General features: G+C 42.5%; 1 protein-coding gene across 1 annotated transcript in view; it reads left to right on the top strand.

Moving 5' to 3' along the window:
• The first annotated feature begins 213 nt into the window (after positions 1-213).
• LOC139463444 (puromycin-sensitive aminopeptidase-like) overlaps positions 214-19,735 on the top strand; it is a 33,201-nt gene continuing 13,679 nt past the window's right edge. Inside the window, exons 1-13 of the mRNA XM_071244711.1 lie at positions 214-366; positions 2,061-2,145; positions 4,618-4,694; positions 6,291-6,416; positions 7,375-7,482; positions 8,398-8,595; positions 13,420-13,516; positions 14,977-15,125; positions 15,830-15,994; positions 16,442-16,546; positions 17,838-17,993; positions 18,498-18,579; positions 19,551-19,687. Coding sequence (XP_071100812.1) covers positions 244-366; positions 2,061-2,145; positions 4,618-4,694; positions 6,291-6,416; positions 7,375-7,482; positions 8,398-8,595; positions 13,420-13,516; positions 14,977-15,125; positions 15,830-15,994; positions 16,442-16,546; positions 17,838-17,993; positions 18,498-18,579; positions 19,551-19,687 — 1,608 coding nt within the window. The 5' untranslated portion in view covers positions 214-243. The remainder of the gene's footprint in view (positions 367-2,060; positions 2,146-4,617; positions 4,695-6,290; positions 6,417-7,374; positions 7,483-8,397; positions 8,596-13,419; positions 13,517-14,976; positions 15,126-15,829; positions 15,995-16,441; positions 16,547-17,837; positions 17,994-18,497; positions 18,580-19,550; positions 19,688-19,735) is intronic.

Below are 19,735 nucleotides of genomic sequence, written 5' to 3'. Positions count from 1 at the left end.
ACAGAAAATGAAACAAGCCTCTGCAAGTAGGCTGGGCTCTGGCTCTACAATGTAAGAATCACTAGCGCAAAGATAGCAAAACATCAGTTCTGTGTGCAAACTCCTTACATCGACACGTCTGTACTTGCGTTCACTGCTGTTAACGAATGTGGCACGCACTGCTATAAAGCTCGAAGTGAGTTAAACAAGGGAGGTAATTTCGTGCGTGATTATTCCCGGCAAAACGTAAACAAATTCTGCACTATGCAAGAAAAACGAGAGTTCAAACGTCTTCCAAAAGATGTTGTTCCATCAAACTACAACATTCGCCTGAAACCAGATCTGGATGCATTTGTATTTCAGGGGCAAGAAGCAATAGATGTTGAGGTAATCAACGCAGAACAACTGAAATCAACTAGCGATCAGCTGATCGAAACACATGTCACTTCGGAAAATAAGTTACAAATAATGAATATAGAAGTTAACTAGGTCTAATTCCTAATCATACACCCCTCAAAAGTCACGTGAACACTCAGAAATACACCGGTTTCACGCGTGGCACGTGACTTCAGTCTATAAATGTCCCCAAAGTAGTTAGTAAATTAAGCCTTGGCCAACATATTGGGTCTGTGTTTTTGGGACCGGTCATTTATTATTGGGTGGGTGGGTCGGATGGAATCAGGGGATCTGTTACCCAAAGATATGACAATCTCTTGGGAAGGGAGATACAAAAAATAATACACATATTTAGGGTATGACATGATAAGAATGGACATTGTATAATAAAATACAAAGTGGTTTTGCATTTTGTCTTTTGGGGGAGGGCCTTGAAAAAAATGTACAAGGACATGAGGGTCAAAAAACAAATTTGACAACCATTAGGGGAGAGTCATTATTTTCAAAAACCTTTCACCCACCACCTCGTGAATAAAATGAATGGTCCATGGGATTGTATTTCATTAATGCAAATGTGGTGTGAAACCCGAGACATTGCCTGTCATGAACTGCTACATTTATGTAAAGATAATTATCATATATTATTAAATAACTGCAAGAAACTCAGATACTTAAAGGTTTTTGAAGCTCTATTGTAGAGAAAATAAGGACCCTACAGTGATGCTTTTCACATTTTGGATGACCCTCCCTGAAAAGACAATGCAAAAGCACTTTAGATTATGAACTTTCATTTTTTATGACCCTTACCAAATATGTGGTGTATCTTTTATGAGTGAGTGAGTGAGGTTTTACGCCGCCTTGAGCAATATTCCAGCAATATCACGGCGGGGGACACCAGAAATGGGCTTCACACATTGTACCCATGTCGAGAATCGAACACGGGTCTTCGGCATGACGAGCGAACGCTTTAACCAGTAGGCTACCCGACCGCCCCACATATCTTTTATAACCCTCCCCAAGAGACTGTAATATTTTTTAGCCCTCCCCTGAAATCCTCTGACACGGGTCTCCGTTTAACTATATAAGGAGTGAACCATGTCTGTAGGCTCATAATGCAATAAGATAGGAATATGCCATTAGTAATGCTTTCTTCTCAAGCAATTTCCTATTCCTCATGTATGGCAGTGTTCTCAGTTGTCTGGCCATAATGCAAAATTGGGATTCATTGAACATACAAAATATCTGTCCACTATGATTCTAGTAGTTATGACTTCAATTCTATTTGGAGATTTTTTTTCTAAAGAAACCACTCTGACATTGCAAAATATTGAAAATAATAAAAAATAAAATATATATATATTTTGTACCAAACCTGTTTGTCCGGAGGGGCACCCAAGTGGTTAAAGTTTTCTCTGGTAATGCCAAAGACCCCGAGTTCAATTCCTCACATGGTGCAATGTGTTAAGCCTATTTCTGGTGTGTCGGGTTCAATTCCTCACATGGTGCAATGTGTTAAGCCTATTTCTGGTGTGTCGTTCCATAATATTGCTTCAACAAAACGGTGTGAAACTATACTCACTCCAAGCCTGTTTAATGCAATATAAGATTTAAGACTGGTGTAAGATTATATGCACAGAAGCCCAGTGATGATCAATTTAGCAAAAGCTTGTTTGATTAATTCACAGGTGAAGAAGTCAACAGACACTGTGACAGTCAACTCACTGGACATCACCATCAGCGAAGTCACATACCATGCAGATGAAGCTGGAGGTTAGTTGTTGGTAATATCTTCAAAGACAATCACTTGCTGATTGTTTAGTCCCCCTGGCAGACAAGTGTAAACATTGCCATGAGCAGAAACAACACAGATACCACTGTTCTTGTCAGAAATTAGAATAGTGGGGCCCAATGACCCCTAACTTTCTAGAATAGGGAACATTTAATGAAGCCAGGTGATGCACAAATATTTTTGAAATAAAGACTCAAAATTAGGAGAATGTCCCCTTGTTACTGTCCATCAGGAATTCACCTTCTCACTGTCACTTTATGTATTACTTTTTTAGCAATTTTTTATATTGAAAGGTTGTTCTTTACGGCTGTCAGTGTCTGCAGTTGTGCTGCCGATATTCTCCATTTCTTGAATCCTTATCCTTATCAATGGATTCTTTATTATCTGCAGCCACTTTCATGTGATGTCATATCTCCCTGTGATGAATTTGCAGTGGATATGAAGTCGTATCTGCTGTTTTCAGTATACGATTGATAGGATTGTGATGATGTCATAACTCTCCTGTAATCAGCCTGTTGAGGATATGATATAATAATCTCCATGAAACTACAACTCATCTGATCAATCTTTGGTTAGTTTAAAATTATGTTAACCCAGTGTTCAGTCTGTAGTTGGAGGGGCACGGGTGACCCAGTCTTCTAAGGAGCCGGGATTCGCCGTACAGAGTTGCATCCCTTGGGCACGCCAGAAACCTATGATTGTGGGTTTCGAATCCCTATGATTCTAGGTTTGTCAGCACCATACCTGTGCTCGTGGGTTTCACAAAAGTGGTAAATGTCTGAGACCTGCATCACTTCGGGCTTTCCTCCCACATTGTGCTGACACACCTTGATATAACTGGAATACTGTTAAAGGCGGTGTTAAACTCACTCACTCAGTCTGTAGTTGGGGCAGTGGGGTAGCCTACTGGTTAGGCCAGTGTCGAGGACCTGGTTTGATTCCTTCATACTGTGTAAAGCCCATTTCTGGTGTTCTCCAGTGTGATATTGCTGGTATATTATCAAACGTGGTGTAAAACCATTTTTACTCACTCACGCACTCCGTATGTAGTAATATGATATGTACCCCTGATATCAGTTCATGTATTATTAATACAGTAGAACATGGATTTAATGAACTACAAGGGACCAGAGAAATCATTCGTTATAAACATTGTTCGTTATACACATTTTCGCTTTTCGTAATGGTGCTCAATGTTGACTTTGGAATGTCAAATTCCATTGCAGTGTCTTTCTTTTCAGTATTTATAATTCTCATTTTGTGGCTAAACTGACAGCTTTACTCTTACTATTGCCCGCCGGGATAACATATTTTATATGATATTATATAGGAGATAAATCAGGGATTTGTTAACAGTTCGTTGTATCCGTTTGTTCGCTATATCCGTGTTCGTTGTATCCGTGTTCTACTGTAATGTAAAGTTTTCCGTCATCATTGGCCGTGAAGCAGTCATGGGTTATTTGACTGAAGCACATATTGACTCCAAGCCATGTCTGAGAATTTACAGTATTCCCTTGAGTTACTAAAAATAGAATGGGAATACCGGAAGAGGTATTCACCAAACCTAGGCCAATGAGATGTATCCTGGAACCTCCTTATATTACTTCAGCTAACATAGTTTGATATGGTAAATCTGTTTTTGTATTTTTAATATATAATGGTGAATGAGTGAGTATGGTTTTACACTGCTTTTAGCAATATTCCAGCAATATCACGGCGGGGGACACCAGAAATGGGCTTCACACATTGTACTCATGTGGGAATCGAACCCGGGTCTTTGGTGTGACGAGTGAACGCTTTAACCACTAGACTACCCCATCACCCCTTAATATATAATAGGGGGCACAGGTGGCCCAGTTGTCTAAGGCACGGCGATCAATATCGATATGATATAATATACTCCATGAAACTACAACTCATCTGATAAATCTTTGGTTAGTTTAAAAATATGTTAACCCAGTGTTCAGTCTGTAGTTGGGGGGCACAGGTGGCCCAGTCATCTAAGTAGCCGTGATTCGCTGTGCAGAGTTGCGTCCCTTGGGCACGCCAGAAACCTATGATTGTGGGTTCGAATCCCGGTTCGCCCCGATTTTGTTTCTAGGTTTGTCAGCACCATACCCTTGCTCGTGGGTTTCACCGAAGTGGTAAACGCCTGAGACCTGCATCACTTGGGGCTTTCCTCCCACATTAAGCTGACACGCCGTGATATAACTGGAATACTGTTATAAGCGGCGTAAAAACCTAACTCACTCACTTAATATATAATAAAACAATTATAGACTTTATCATGTTTATATGAGGTAATTTCGTCCAAGATCAATTTCTTTTTTCGGGTCCACTTTAACACATATTGATTTTAAGTGAAGTTCATAGTTGTATATATAGACAGTTTATCCCCGGTCATCAGTTTGTATGGTACATGGTCACATCTCAGCCCATGCCCTCTTTCTCAGACAGCTCCTTGGCAGCTGAGGTGTCGATGGACAAGGAGGCAGAGACAGCCACCTTCAAGTTCCCCTCAGCCCTACAGGTGAGTCACCCGGGGTTAAATGTAACTAAAAGACACAAAACCAATTATATAATTATAATACCCGTGAAGAGTCAGGTTAGAATAGGTCTTCAGCAACCCTTGCTTGCCGTAAACGGCGACTATGCTTGTCGTAAGAGGCGACTAATGGGATTGGGTGGTCAGGCATGTCATCGTTCCCAAATTGCGTTGATCGTTGCTTATGATGTCAATCACTGGATTGTCTAGTCCAGACTCGATTATTTACAGACTGCCATCACATGGCAAGAATATTGATGAGTGTGGCGTTAAACAACACATAAACAAATCTATAATCATAACTAGTAAAAGCAGAATCGACAATTCCATTTATATCATTAGCATATATTTATGAATCACTATCAAATAGTGAGGAAATTAGGTGTTTGTGAATAGGTGATTGTATCCTGACCTACTGGTGGCAATCGTCACAAACACATACAAAGGCAAGTCAAATGTTATCCTAAGCGAACATGGTACAAGTAAACTCGTTTGGGGGAATCAGATCATTGTGCCCATTTTGATCAGGATTAAATTTGTGATAAATTGTGAATTGTGGAAATTATCTGTAGAAGTTCAGCTCACCTGAACTGAGTGCTGAGGTTTTGTTGTCGGTCTGTCCATCCTTCATGTTTCCATCAAGGTATTACAAACTTTTACAGCTTTGACATCTGTTCGTAACCTCAGTTAAGCCAACTGAACAAACGAACATTCCGGAATGTCTAATATATCACTGAGATTGTATGGCAGTGCTTCCCACATACTGTGCAATGCCTTCTCCTTTTAAATGTTCATCCTACAGAAGCGAGAGATAGACCATAATTTTGACGGAATCAGTCGTATGGGCCGTAACTGTCATTCGGAATACCCTGTGTTGTCGTTTTTCGAGGTTGTATGATTAGAAAACATTTTCCGTCTGTCACTTTCATGATTTGGTAAGCAACGCTTTGATTGGTTGGATGAAAGGTTGGTCTGATGTGTCCCGTAATGGGATGTCCTCAGATCTTTGTTTAGCGATAGCACAAACTAAGATCTGATTATAATGAGATTGAAAATTCCCAATTCTTGTAAATATAGTTATAACTTATGTTATGACTTTGTAGACGTGACTTGTTATGTTATAGCACAGAATGCAATGATAAAATACCTAAGAATTTAGGAAAATTAGAACTTTAAAAAATCCATATTTTGAACTTCGTATTTTTTCCCATTTTGGCAACCAAGGGCACTTCCTAGATTCAATCCTAGATGAATGCTTGTTCTCTCACTGGGCTTCTTAGGGGCCACGGGTGGCCCAGTCGTCTAAGGCCCCGCGATTCGCTGTTCAGAGTTGCATCCTTGGACGGGCCAGAAACGTATGATTGTGGGTTCGAATCCCGGTTCGCCCTGATTATGTTTCTAGGTTTGTCAGCACCATACCCGTATTTGTGGGTTTCACCGAAGTGGTAAACGTCTGAGACCTGCATCACTTGGGACTTTCCTCCCACATTAAGCTGACACGCCGTGATATGACTGGTATACTGTTAAAAGCTGCGTTAAACCCAACTCACTCACTCACACTGGGCTCCTTGACATTTGCAGCCAGGTAAAGGTGTGCTGAAGGTGAACTACACAGGTGAACTTAACGACAAGATGACTGGTTTCTACCGGAGCAGGCACACCATGCCTGATGGAGAAAAGAGGATAGGGGCTGTCACACATTTTGAGGTAAAGTTCTGTTTATGTGTTGTTGTTGAAAGAGAAGAGAAGGCCGGCTGTAGTTCAATCGTTTATCGCTTGAAGTCCCAACATTTAACTGACATGGACAAGTCAAATCTCCTTGCAACTAACTGTCCTGACCACGACAACCCATACACAAAGTTCCATTCATTTATAACATTCTAAACTCACCAACTGTCATTCCAAAGAATCCCAACATCCATTTTGGTTACAGTCACTTCCTGAATAGTAAAGCATTAGAGTTATCTCCCTTACAAATCAGTTGCACAGCATTATATTATTGAATACAAATGATATATACTTTTTAAAATTATTTTTATAATTTCTATGCTGGCATCTTATCATGCTAATATGATCAGTTGTCAAGGAAATAATGATGAATGTATAATTAGAAGATAAACATACTGTATTTTCAATGTAGAGCAAGTAATTGTAGATAAAACTGCACTAAATTAAATGTTGAACCGAGCACAATTGTGTGATTGTACCCCGACAGCATGGATCGTTGCTCACAATATCAGTCAGTGTCTGGCCTAGACTTGATAATTTATAGGCCACTGTTATACGTCTGGAATATTGCTGAGTGCAGCATAAAACAACAAAAAGAAACAAATCTATTTTAAATGGTGTTAGCTAGAAATATTTGATATGATGTTTATGATGTGATGTTGCTGTGATGCTTATTTTGCATTAAATGAGCATGATACTGTTATTAAAAGGTGACTATACTTGTCGTAACCGGCGACTAACAGGATCGGGTGGTCAGGCTTGCTGACTTGGTTGATCCATGTCATTGTATCCCAATTGTGTAGATTGATGCTCATGATATCAATCACTGCATTGTCTTGTCTAGATTCAGTTATTTACAGACCACCATCATATAGCTGGAATATTGCTGAGTGCAGCGTTAAACAACAAACAAACAATCATTTCTTTTTCTTTGTAGGCAACGGGTGCTCGCCGAGCCTTTCCTGGCTGGGATGAACCTGCAGTCAAGGCCACGTTTGACATCACGCTTGTGGTGCCTAAGGATAAAACAGCTGTCAGCAATATGGTAAGATGGGTTGGGAATATCAGAATGCATTTTTTACATGGGATAATCCGATATAATGTCTCAAATGTTGAAAGTAATTTCTTTTCTCCTGTGACGAAAAAGGTCCTGTGAATTAGCAGTCTTCTTTGTAGGAAATTATGCTGTCTCAAGATGATCAGGGATAGTGGGCATGGTGGGGTAGTCTAGTGATAACAGCCCTTGCTCTCGGTACCGAATTACCACGTTTGATTCCTCACATTGGTATAATGCTGGACAGTACTGTGGTACTGCTTGAATATTGGTAGTATCATACTCAGTTAGTCTCAGAGTTGGGTGTCGGGGACATTGTTGACCATGTTATCTCAGATGCTGCAATTCAGTGTGCAGAGTTGCTGCCCTTAACAGTGCCAGGAAGCCATGATCATGAGTTTGAATCTATGGCTAATGATGTAAGGGAGATAACTCTCATTCTGGAAGTTCTGGTGTTGTTATGACAGCGTGTAAATTGTATCGGTAAAGTTGACAGTTGTAAGTATAGAATGTTACCTTGATTATGTGTGTGTGTGTGTGTGTGTGTGTGTGTGTGTGTGTGTGTGTGTGTGTGTGTGTGTGTGTGAGAGAGAGAGAGAGAGAGAGAGAGAGAGAGAGAGAGAGAGAGAGAGAGAGAGAGAGAGAGAGAGAGATGAAAGTCTAACAAATAACAGCGTTTGACCTGAAGCAGCGACTTCAGATAGCTGAGTGACAAGATGTAACATTTATGGCTAGAAATGAGTTGTCTCAGATGCTGCAATTCAGTGTGCAGAGTTGCTTCCCTTAACAGTGCCAGGAAGCCATGATCGTGAGTTCAAATCTAAGGCTAGAGATAGCTGAGTGACAAGATATATATATCATTTACATCTTGAAATAGCGGAATGACACAATGTGTTTGCCCTGCAGCCTGTCAAGTCTGACACCCCAGACAAGGACCCCAACTGGCGTGTGGTGGAGTATGACAGAACACCGGTCATGTCCACATACCTCGTGGCCTTCATCGTGGGGGACTACGACTACGTGGAGGGCAAGGATGCGGATGGTGTTGTCGTGAGAGTCTATACACCTGTGGGCAAGAAGGAGCAGGGCAAGTTTGCTCTCGATGTAGGTGGACTTCAGATTGATGATTATGTTTTGTTCAGTAGGACTTGATCACTCGTACCTTGTGGTTTGAGATTAGCTAAAGAGCTTGTAGGGGACAGAATTTGACATATACGGGGGACATTTGGGAGGAGCCAGGGATTTTGTATGGAGACTAGATATTTTTTCAGCTATAGCTGCAAAACCAGGTTTGTTTCTAATTAAGCCTATGAGCCTAAATAAAACAAATTAAAATCTTGCAACTATGTATTTTTGTGGTAGACAATTTCTTCTATTTCAACACTCAGAAGCATGAGTATTTTTTTCAAACATTTTCTGGGATATATGTTTTTCTCAATAAAATCTGTTCATCCACTCCCTCAGTCCGACGGATATGAAATGGTCTCAATCACTATGTGTCTAGCCATAGAGAGGATTTTCAACGGGCAATAATCATATTTGAGGCTTTTTGAAATTAAATATTGTGTTTCTCATGACCTTCCGGCCCTAAAATTGCCCCTTGCCCGGTATGTATTTAAAAAAATTAATCAAAATTAAACAATTTTTATACTCTTTATTTATTTTTTTTTACCAAATTTCGACTATTTGCACCTTCAGCTGCAGGGGCTAGGGCTGGGTTAATAGACGTCTCATGATACATTAGAATCATGTTTACTTGTATTGATTTGTAACCTACAAAAAAAATAAAATTCCAAAGTAAAATCACCCCTTCCGACCCAGTTAGTTTTGAAAAGGACCATGAAAAGACTGTGATTTTTTATCTATCCTGCATTACTCCTTAATGAATCTACTGCTTACCTTTGACAAAGAGACAGCGCCTAGTGATGGTCCCGGATGAAGAAAAATGGGTTGTTTTCACTTTCAGTCTACTTTTCTAAGGACCATCTGTCCGCTTTGCTTCCACGTTAAATTTCTTCTGAGATTCTTATCTTATTATTATGCCCGCATTTGTGTAATAATATGTATCTTTTCCACATGAAAAGACCTTGTCTTTTTCTTCCACGTGGCTTGTTTTCTTGCCGGCGCATACCTCGATCCTATCGACTCCTGTCTACGCCTCATCCTGAAGGTTTATGCTGTGTGCAGTGTCTACCAACATCTTACTGTGCTCATCAACTATGAGGGGGCACGGGTGGCCCAGTCGTCTAAGGCGCCGCGATTCGCTGTGCAGAGTTGTGTCCCTTGGGCACGCCAGAAACCTATGATTGTGGGTTAAAATCTCGGTTCACCCCGATTATGTTTCTAGGTTTGTCAGCACCATACCCGTGGTCGTGGGTTTCACCGAAGTGGTTAACGTCTGAGACCTGCATCACTTCGGGCTTTCCTCCCAAGTTAAGCTGACACGCCACAATATAACTGGAATACTGTTAAAAGCAGCGTTAAACCCAACTCACACATCAACTATGACTTCATCTTCTGGGCTTCCAGCCACGCCTGCGGTGTCATCAACGCTGGGTCAGCTTGCCGCTGTACTATCTGTTTTCCCGGTAGCATCCCCGATGTTAGCGCAGCCTTCGGCACTGTACATGGATACATTCTGGATGCAAAACGTCATGCAGTCCACATGGCAGCAGTCTATATCACAGATGTATTTGGCACATAAACAACCTTGAGGTTGAGGCACTCATTCTGGCAATTTCACATACAGCCAACTTGCAATCTCCACCGACAGCACGGTGGTGTGGTGCTGCGCAATCAGGGGACTATGCACTCTCACTCCTTACTTCAACAGACGTTCTGGTTCTTTCATCTAGTGGATCGCCTAGGACTACAATTCCTAGTCCAGCACGTCCCAGGATGTTGGGAAATTCTGGTGGACACTCCATCCTGCCCAGGCAAGGTGGCTCCCATGGAGTGGAAGCTCCACCCAGAGGTGTTTCAACTGGTGCATCAGCACTTCGGTCAAACCAACATCAACCTTTTCACAACACATCAGAACCACCAATTAATGACATATATCTCACCGATTCCGAATCCGCAGGCTTAGGCGGATTCAGCATCCCCTGGGAAGGGCTGAAAGCGTACGCTCTTCCACATCCTGTACTACTTCCCAGGGTGATACACAAAATAAAAACAACCAAGATCCTTGCTCTGATTTTGGTCGTGCCCTGATGGCCGGTGAGGGGGTGGGGTTTGTAGACCGCAGAAGACAATTCGCTACCCCTCCCAGAGTGGGCGAACTTACTCATTCACCCTCACAGCAAACTACCTCACCCAATATCAGGCAGATTTCATCTGCACGTTTGGTTCGTCTTAAAAGAGTGCTGGCAGCTAAGGCCATTCATTTGGCACACTGTCCTTCGACCGGGGGTTGTGCAACGACAAATGGCGATCGCTTGAAACCTTTTGTGAAAAAGATGACAAATCAAGATTCCACCACAGTGTCATATAAATTCTTAGCTGAGTACCTCCTACACTTGCGTACAAAACAACACTTGAAAGGCAATACCATTACTACGTACTTGGTAACGCTTAATTCAGTGTTGCTGTTCTCAAGAATGTCAAAATGACCAAAGTTCCGGAACTACAGGCCCTCTACACTTGGGGTTTAAATATGGTACTTTGGGGTTTGTGCAGGCCCCCTTAGAGCCCTTCAAAGCTTCATCCTTTTTCAACCGTACCAAGAAGACAATTTTTCATCGGCGTGGGTTAGTGAGTCAACATTCCCCAGATCCCTTTTGGGCATGGTTCCAGGGAGCAGTTCACCTTTGGCTGTGCTGGGATTTTATTGCGAAGAGTCGGCTACCAGGACAACCCAAACCCAGCCTGTCCTCACCATTCCACCAATCTCTATGATTGTGTGGGGTCGAAGATGAGGAAGAACTCCTCTTGTGCCCTGTACACACCCTACAAGTTTTCATCTGCCGCTCCAAAACTAGGCATGGCACGAGAAAACTGTTGTTCATTCCTGTATCCCAGACAGGCAACACCTGTCATGTTTGTTTATTTGTGTGGGGATGAGGTCACTATGGTTACGTACAGTCATCCTTCAGGCACACAAAATGGCTAATCTTGATCCTCTGAGAGCAAATAATCCTCATGAGATCAGGGCAGTCACCTCAGCCATGGCTCTACATAGGAACTGTTCCATTAGAGCAATCATGAAAGGAAGTTTTTGGAGGTCTGACACTGTCTGCGCTGGCCATTATCTAAGAGATGTGGCACTTGAAGACGTTGAAGGCATTCACAGTGTTGGCCTATGGTTATAGCCCAGCAAGTGACCAACCCCCGACACAAATTATGAACAGTGTTTTTCTTCACAGGGGGGATTATCAGGCTTTTTTGCCCTTGGCTCGGTAGTTTATGCTCTTTTTTGTTACTGTTGTTTAGGGGCGGTCGGGTAGCCTAGTGGTTAAAGCGTTCGCTCGTCACACCGAAGACCCGGGTTCAATCCCGACATGGGTACAATGTGTGAAGCCCATTTCTGGTGTCCCCCGCCGTGATATTGCTGGAATATTGCTAAAAGCAGCGTAAAACCATACTCACTCACTCACTACTGTTGTTTAAGTTAACTTATCCTCATTTCTTGTTTCTGATGGATAAAATTGTACGAATATAACATATTTGTCACATATGTTTTTTATACATATAGAGCATTACATCTGAAGGTATGGACCGCCTCCGTGGTCTTGTGGTAGAGCGTCCGCCCAGAGAGCGGAAGGTCCGGGCTTCGATCACTGGCCGCGTCATACCATACGTTAAAAGATGGTACTTGTTGTTACCCTGTCTGGTGCTCGGCATTTATGGGCTTAAACAAGGACTGGTCGGCTCGGAGTCAGTATACTGTGTCTGAGTGGGGTATTCATGTTAAACTGCGGCATGGTATCTCAGTGAGCTAGCACTATAAATCAGCATCAGTCCGGACTAGTACAAGCAGCCACACACACACATACACGTGTATGCACGTCGCTATATAATTGCAATAATCTTGGATGCGACGTTAAACCCCATTTCACCTCACCTCACCTCTGAAGGTATGCCTTCTGCCGTACCGTCTGATACAGATGCATTAAGGAGTAATGCAGGATAAGTGAAAAATGTAGTAAAATCTAATTTTGTTTTACATTTGTATACATATCCTGCATAACTATGTCTCTAAGGGCCCACTGTCGCAGACCTGCTGTAGCTATAGCTTCAGAACATTTTAGCACGGGTGACAAGCACTAATGTGATCAGATGTGATATCACGACGGATGGTCACATGACAGCTGCGAGGGGTCCTTAGAAAAGTAGACTGAAAGTGAAAACAACCTTTTTTATCTAGGACCATCACTAGGTGCTGTCTCTTTGTCAAAGGTAAGCAGTAGATTCATTAAGAAGTAATGCAGGATAAGTATACAAATGTAAAAAATATTTAGATTTTACTCATTTTAAATGGCACTACGATAAGATATACAAGTTATTCTGTGTTGCAATTCAGTTATACTATGTATTACATAAGGTCTTTAAGTTGTTTTAAGAAAATGTAGAAAAATCAGGATTTGCTAGTAACACAAAGACAATCTGCGCATTCAATTTTTGTTGGGACAATGTCACATAGATCCTTTGTCATGAACAATGGATGATGTCAGTCCAATTGTTTCTGACACTGCACATCTAAGATGTCTGGTTGCTATAAATATGTGTGAATTAGCTAATTTTGATGCTTCCATTGTATTTGTCTCTAATTTCACAGATGTTATATTCAATGAAAGGCCACATTATCACAACAAAATCCTTTCGTTGATATTAAAATAGCTTTGTATTAAAAGAAACTTGTGCTAATGATTTGTTTATTTCATCTAAAGCAATTAGATCTGAAAGTTGATTTAATTTCCCAATTGAAAGGTTGCTGTGAAGACCCTGCCCTTCTACAAAGAATACTTTGGCATTCCGTACGGATTACCCAAGATGGATCTTATAGCTCTTGCAGACTTTCTTATCGGTAAGAGAAATAGGGTGTGGATTTTCTCCTTTGTCATTATTTTATCCTCAAAAGGTCATAATTGGCCTTGCTTGATAAAAAAGGCCAAGTTGTGGAAGACGGAGACATGTGCTGGACTGAGCAAAGGGAGATAACTCCTAGCCTGCTGCGGCAAACAACCTGCTCTCTACTGTACAGCAGACAAGCTAAATGCAACTGTGTCCAACCGTGGAGATGTGAGGGCTTGAATGGGCCTAGCCCAGGAACTGAGCATAAAAGTGAAACTTAATTGATCCAGCGCTCGTCCAAACCCTGCCACACCTGACAAGAATTATTGATAAGACAGACCGCCTTCATGGCCTAGTGGTAGAGCATCTGCCCGGAAGGTCCAGGGTTTGATCCCTGGCTGCATCATACCAAAAGATGTCAAAAGATTGTATTGGGGCGAAAGCAAGGACTGGTCGGCTGGGAGTCAGTAAACTGTGTCTGAGTGGGATATTCATGTTAAACTGCGACATGATATCATCTTAGCACTATAAGATCGGCATTAGTCCGGACTAGTACAAACAGACCCACACACACACCTGTATGCACGTCGCTATATAAGTGCAACATTCTTGAACGCAACATTAAACCCCATTTCACCACATGCTTGGAAGATATTGTGGAGGGAGATGTGTTTACAATCAGTGTACCTTGCTTGTAGGTTGTATCCTGCATAAAGCCCCTGGAAACTGTATCATCCATATTACCAGGGGCTCACTGTATACAGGTGGAACACAAGTATACCAATTACCTTCCACTCCATATGAGCAGATTTTAATGCTGTCCATTCATAGGAGAACTTTCTTTAAGTTTGGGCTCAGTTCACATGTGACTGCAGTGCAAAAACTCCCCGAAGTCTATGTTAAGGTAAGGGTCAGGGGTGGCCCAGTCATCTAAGGCTTTGCAGAGTTGCATCCCTGTTCTACCCGACTTGGTGTGTTAGTACCATACCCCGTGTTCGAGGTTTCAGTGAAGTGATAAACGTCTGAGACCTGCATCACTTCGGGCTTTCCTCACACATCAAGCTGACACGCCGTGATATAACTGGAATACTGTTCAAAGCGGCGTTAAACACAACACACTCACTAACTCCAGACATATATGGTCAATGAAGCTCATGTTAAGGTATGGAAGTTACAACAGCACTGCGATGGACTCACCCTGAATACTTGATGTTTGTTGTGTCCTCAGAACTTGTGTCTGGTGACGCACAGAGAGACGGCCCTGCTGGTAGATCCAACCAACACCTCGGCCAGGGTGAAGCAGTTGGTGGCTATTGTTGTCCTCCATTGCTATATGTTTGTTGTGTCCTACAGGTGCCATGGAGAACTGGGGCCTGGTGACGTACAGAGAGATCCCGCCAACACCTCGGCCAGGGTGAAGCAGTTGGTGGCTATTGTTGTCCTCCATTGCTATATGTTTGTTGCGTCCTACAGGTGCCATGGAGAACTGGGGTCTGGTGACGTATAGAGAGACGGCCCTGCTGGTAGATCCCACCAACAGCTCGGCCATTGCCAAACAACATGTGGCCCTGATTGTCGGACATGAACTGGCCCACATGTGGTTTGGTAACCTAGTCACTATGGTATGTGTGTGTGTGTGCATTTGATCATGTGTTTGTGCGTGTTTGTGCATGTGTGTGTGCATGAGGTTGTGTTTGTGTTTGTGTTTGTGTGTGTGTACATGTGTGTGTGTTTGTGCATGTGTGTGTATTTGCATGTGCATGTGCATGAGATTGTGTTTGTGAGACCTTCTGTGGGTACCCAGGTTGGGTCGGGTAATAGGGGGTCGGGTACCTGGCTAGAGTCTGGAAATAGGGGACAGGTACTGGGGTGGGGGGGAAGGATACAAAGGGTACCTGGGTAGGGTCCGATAATATGGCCTCAGGTTTCCAGGTAGGGGTGGCTAATAGGGGCATGGGTACACGGGTAGGATTGACTTATAGGGGTAGGATACCCGGGTAATAGCGGGTAAGGTACCCAGGTAGGGTTGTGTAATAGGTTGTAGGTTCATGTAATATGGGGTTGGGTACCCAAGTAGTAAATTTGGACTTGTCCAAGCCCTAACACTGACCACAAATGCCTCTTGTAAGTAACACAAGAAAATACATTCATCGCAAAGTAAGTAAATCGTCCCAGGAACCCCCAAAATGTGGTTATATCACTGATAATGTATACCAATGGCGAAGACACTGTTGCCTGAACTGTGAAGGGTGTATTGTTTGTTAATAAAGGAACACTTAAAGTGCAACCAATATATTAATTGATATGAAATGGTTGATATGTGTAGGAATGGTGGACAAACTTGTGGCTGAAGGAGGGTTTTGCGTCGTGGATCGAGTATCTGTGTGTGGACGAGTGTTTCCCCGAGTATGACATCTGGACACAGTTTGTCAACATGGATCTGGGCCGGGCTCTGGAGCTGGACGCCCTTCACACCAGTCACCCCATTGAGGTACGTGATGATGATGATGATGATGATGATGATTGAGGTCACTGGCAAGGTCACAGTTAAATTGTGTACTTGGTGCATGGTTATTTTGCTCGCAGTGGTTATATGATTTCAATATCTAATTTGAATTTCAGTATTTGCTCATTTAGGAATCACATGTAGATTTATAATTCTTGATGTATTCCAAAACAGGAAGTGGCGTGAGAATGGAAGCGCTCTTAGTTTAAGGGTCCTAAACTCAGGCCAATTGCCCAGCAAATGATTGAAGTCTTCCAAAATTCACTTTGTTTGCTGTAAAATCTAATGTAATGATGCTGATCAACTGAACTGGGTCCTGTTCCACAAAGCGATCGTAGCGCTAAAACGATTGTAATTCCCATACTTAAACCTAGGCTTACAGAGCTACGACACATTGGGGAACAGGTTGATGTATTTGGTGTCATCATGCAGGTCCCAGTGGGCCATCCATCAGAGGTGGACGAGATCTTCGATGCCATCTCCTACTGCAAGGGAGCCTCTGTCATCAGGATGCTGCACGACTACCTGGGGAACGAGGTCAGTTGAGATCTGTCATGTTTGTTTATTTGTGTGGGGACGAGGTCAGTTGAAATCTGTCATATTTGTTTATTTGGTGTGGGACGAGGTCAGTTGAAATCTGTCACATTTGTTTATTTTGGGGGGGACGAGGTCAGTTGAGATCGGTCATGTTTGTTTATTTATTGGGGGACGAGGTGAGTTGAGATCGGTCATGTTTGTTTATTTTTTGGGGGACGAGGTCAGTTGAGATCTGTTATGTTTGTTTATTTGTGTGGGGACGAAGTCAGTTGAGATCGGTCATGTTTGTTTATTTATTTGGGGACGAGGTCAGTTGAGATTTGTTATGTTTGTTTATTTGTGTGGGGATGAGGTCAGTTGAGATCGGTCATGTTTGTTTATTTGGGTGTGGACGAGGTCAGTTGAGATCTGCCATGTTTGTTTATTTATTGGTAGACAAAGATAGTTGAGATCTTTCATGTTTGTTTATTTGTTGGAGGACAAGGTCAGTTGAGATCTGTTATGTTTGTTTATTTATTGGGGGACGAGGTTAGTTGAGATCGTTCATGTTTGTTTATTTGTGTGGGGACGAGGTCAGTTGAGATTGGTCATGTTTGTTTATTTATTGGTAGACAAAGATAGTTGAGATCTTTCATGTTTGTTTATTTGTTGGAGGACAAGGTCAGTTGAGATCTGTTATGTTTGTTTATTTATTGGGGGACGAGGTTAGTTGAGATCGTTCATGTTTGTTTATTTGTGTGGGGACGAGGTCAGTTGAGATCGGTCATGTTTGTTTATTTATTTGGGGACGAGGTCAGTTGAGATCTGTTATGTTTGTTTATTTGTGTGGGGACGAGGTTAGTTGAGATCTGTCATGATTGTTTATTTGGGAGTCGACGAGGTCAGTTGTGATCTGCCATGTTTGTTTATTTATTGTTGGACGAAGATAGTTGAGATCTTTCATGTTTGTTTATTTATTGAAGGACGAAGATAGTTGAGATCTGTCATGTTTGTTTATTTGTGGTTTAGTGCCGCACTCAGCAATATTAAAGCTACCGGTATATGACCGCATGGCCGCAGTCTGTAAATAATGAAGTCTGGACCAGACAATCCAGTGGTTGATATTATGAGCAATTATCCATGATGTTGCCATGGCATCAACCAAGAGCCTCTCCACCTGATCCCTTAAGCAGTCACCCAAACAAATGGTGGCCTCTTACTCACTAGTCCGCAAGTCCGTGACTACTGAATTGTTCTGTAAGTAAGAATCTAACGATGGTTCCCAGTGTAAAGAGTGAGGTATGTTTCACAGGACTTCCGCAAAGGTATGAACAAGTACCTAACGAAGCACTCCTACCAGAACACGGAGTCCGAGGACCTGTGGGCGTCCCTGGGAGAAGCCAGCGGCAAACCGGTGGCCAAGATGATGGACACCTGGACCAAACAGATGGGCTTCCCTGTCATCAAGGTGAGCCAGGGTGGTGACAAGATTCAGTTTGGGTTTGTTTGTTTGCTTGCTTGCTTGCTTGCTTGCTTGCTTGTTTGTTTGTTTGTTTGTTTGTTTGTTTGACGCCGCACTCAGCAATATCCCATCTATGTAATGGCGGTCTGAAAATAATCAAGTCTGGAAAAGACAATCCAGTGATCAACGTCATGAGCATCAGTCCACGAAATTGGGATACAATGAAATGGATCAACCAAGTCAGTGAGCTTGACCATCCGATCCCGTTAGTTGCCTCTTACGACGAGCATAGTCGCCTCTTACGACGAGCATAGTCGCCTCTTATGATGAGCATAGTCGCCTCTTACGACGAGCATAGTCGCCTCTTACGACGAGCATGGTCGCCTCTTACGATGAGCATAGTCGCCTCTTACAGCAAGCATGACCCCCAAAATAAGTTTGTTATATCCGTCAGTTGGTTATGAGCGTGGTCGTTATGAACGTAGTTTACTGTAGTGCTTTTCTTGCCAGGTGAGTGAGAGACAGGATGGAGACAAGTGTGTTCTCACAGTCTCACAGGAGAAGTTCTGTGCTGACGGTAACCTACCTAAAGGTAATGGTCAAATAGATACGCTTTTCTTAGGATATTAAGGACATCAATATTGAATGTTCAATGTGTCAGTTAGCATAAGAACAAAAGAGTTAGGGATCATGAATATATTTGGGGATTTTTGTTGTTGTTGTTGTTGTGAAGTCTGAGCACACAATTTCATAATGATATCCCCAAAATATACATGATGCTTAACTTTTTATCCCCCCAGCATATAATGCAGGGGGATATAGTCATGATCTGGTCTATCTGTCTGTCCGTCCGTAGGGGGCACGGGTGGCCCATTCGTCTAAGGTGCCGCAATTTGCTGTGCAGAGTTGCGTCCTTTGGGCATGCCAGAAACCTATGATTGACGTTTCCATTCCCGGTTCGCCCTGATTATGTTTCTAGGTTTGTCAGAACCATACCCGTGCTCGTGGGTTTCACCGAAGTGGTAAACGTCAGAGACCTGCATCACTTCGGACTTTCCTCCTACACTAAGCTGACACACCGCGATATACCTGGAATTCTGTTGAAAGCGGCGTTAAACCCAACTCACTCACTCACTCACTGTCCATCCGTATTTTGTTTCTGGAGCATAACTTGCAAACTGTTGAAGATTTAACCGTGGTACATGTGGTGCCTTTTGCTATTGTGGGGGCCAGGGGGATTTGCCATCTTCTGGTAACTCTATTTTGCTTCAGTATCTTTGGTTTTCACACTTTGCTGTGATAAGGGATGATGCCTTGTCCTGTAGGTGTAATGTTGACAGTAAGACATCGGCTAGCTTGTAGGGATTTGTTGATTTTATCTGTTCATGTCAAGATATGTCAGTGGATTAATCATTTCAAACTGAATGATTTAATAATGTTTAAAATTTGTTGATTATTTCATTATTATATCCAGGATTTTTTCATTTAAAAAAGCCTGATTTCATTTGTTGAGATGCCAGGTGTTTAAAATTTTTAAATGTCTGTTTCTCATCACGTTGCCAGACGACAAGTCCTGTTGGCGGGTGCCCCTCAGCTTCTCCACCGCCGGCAGCCCCTCCACCCCTGTCAAGACCATCATGCTGGAGGGACAGAGTTCAGAGGTCACACTGGACAATGTCAAGGCTGGAGAGTGGGTCAAGGTCAGAATGACTTTTAAGACAACAAGTAGTCTTTTGTGTCGATTTGGA

Source organism: Haliotis cracherodii, unplaced genomic scaffold, assembly GCF_022045235.1.
Source record: "Haliotis cracherodii isolate W230 unplaced genomic scaffold, xgHalCrac1.p SCAF_16, whole genome shotgun sequence".
In the NCBI taxonomy this organism is placed as follows: Eukaryota; Metazoa; Mollusca; class Gastropoda; order Lepetellida; family Haliotidae; genus Haliotis; species Haliotis cracherodii.
Note: the sequence above shows the minus strand (reverse complement) of the source record. Positions and strands in the feature narration are given on the sequence as shown.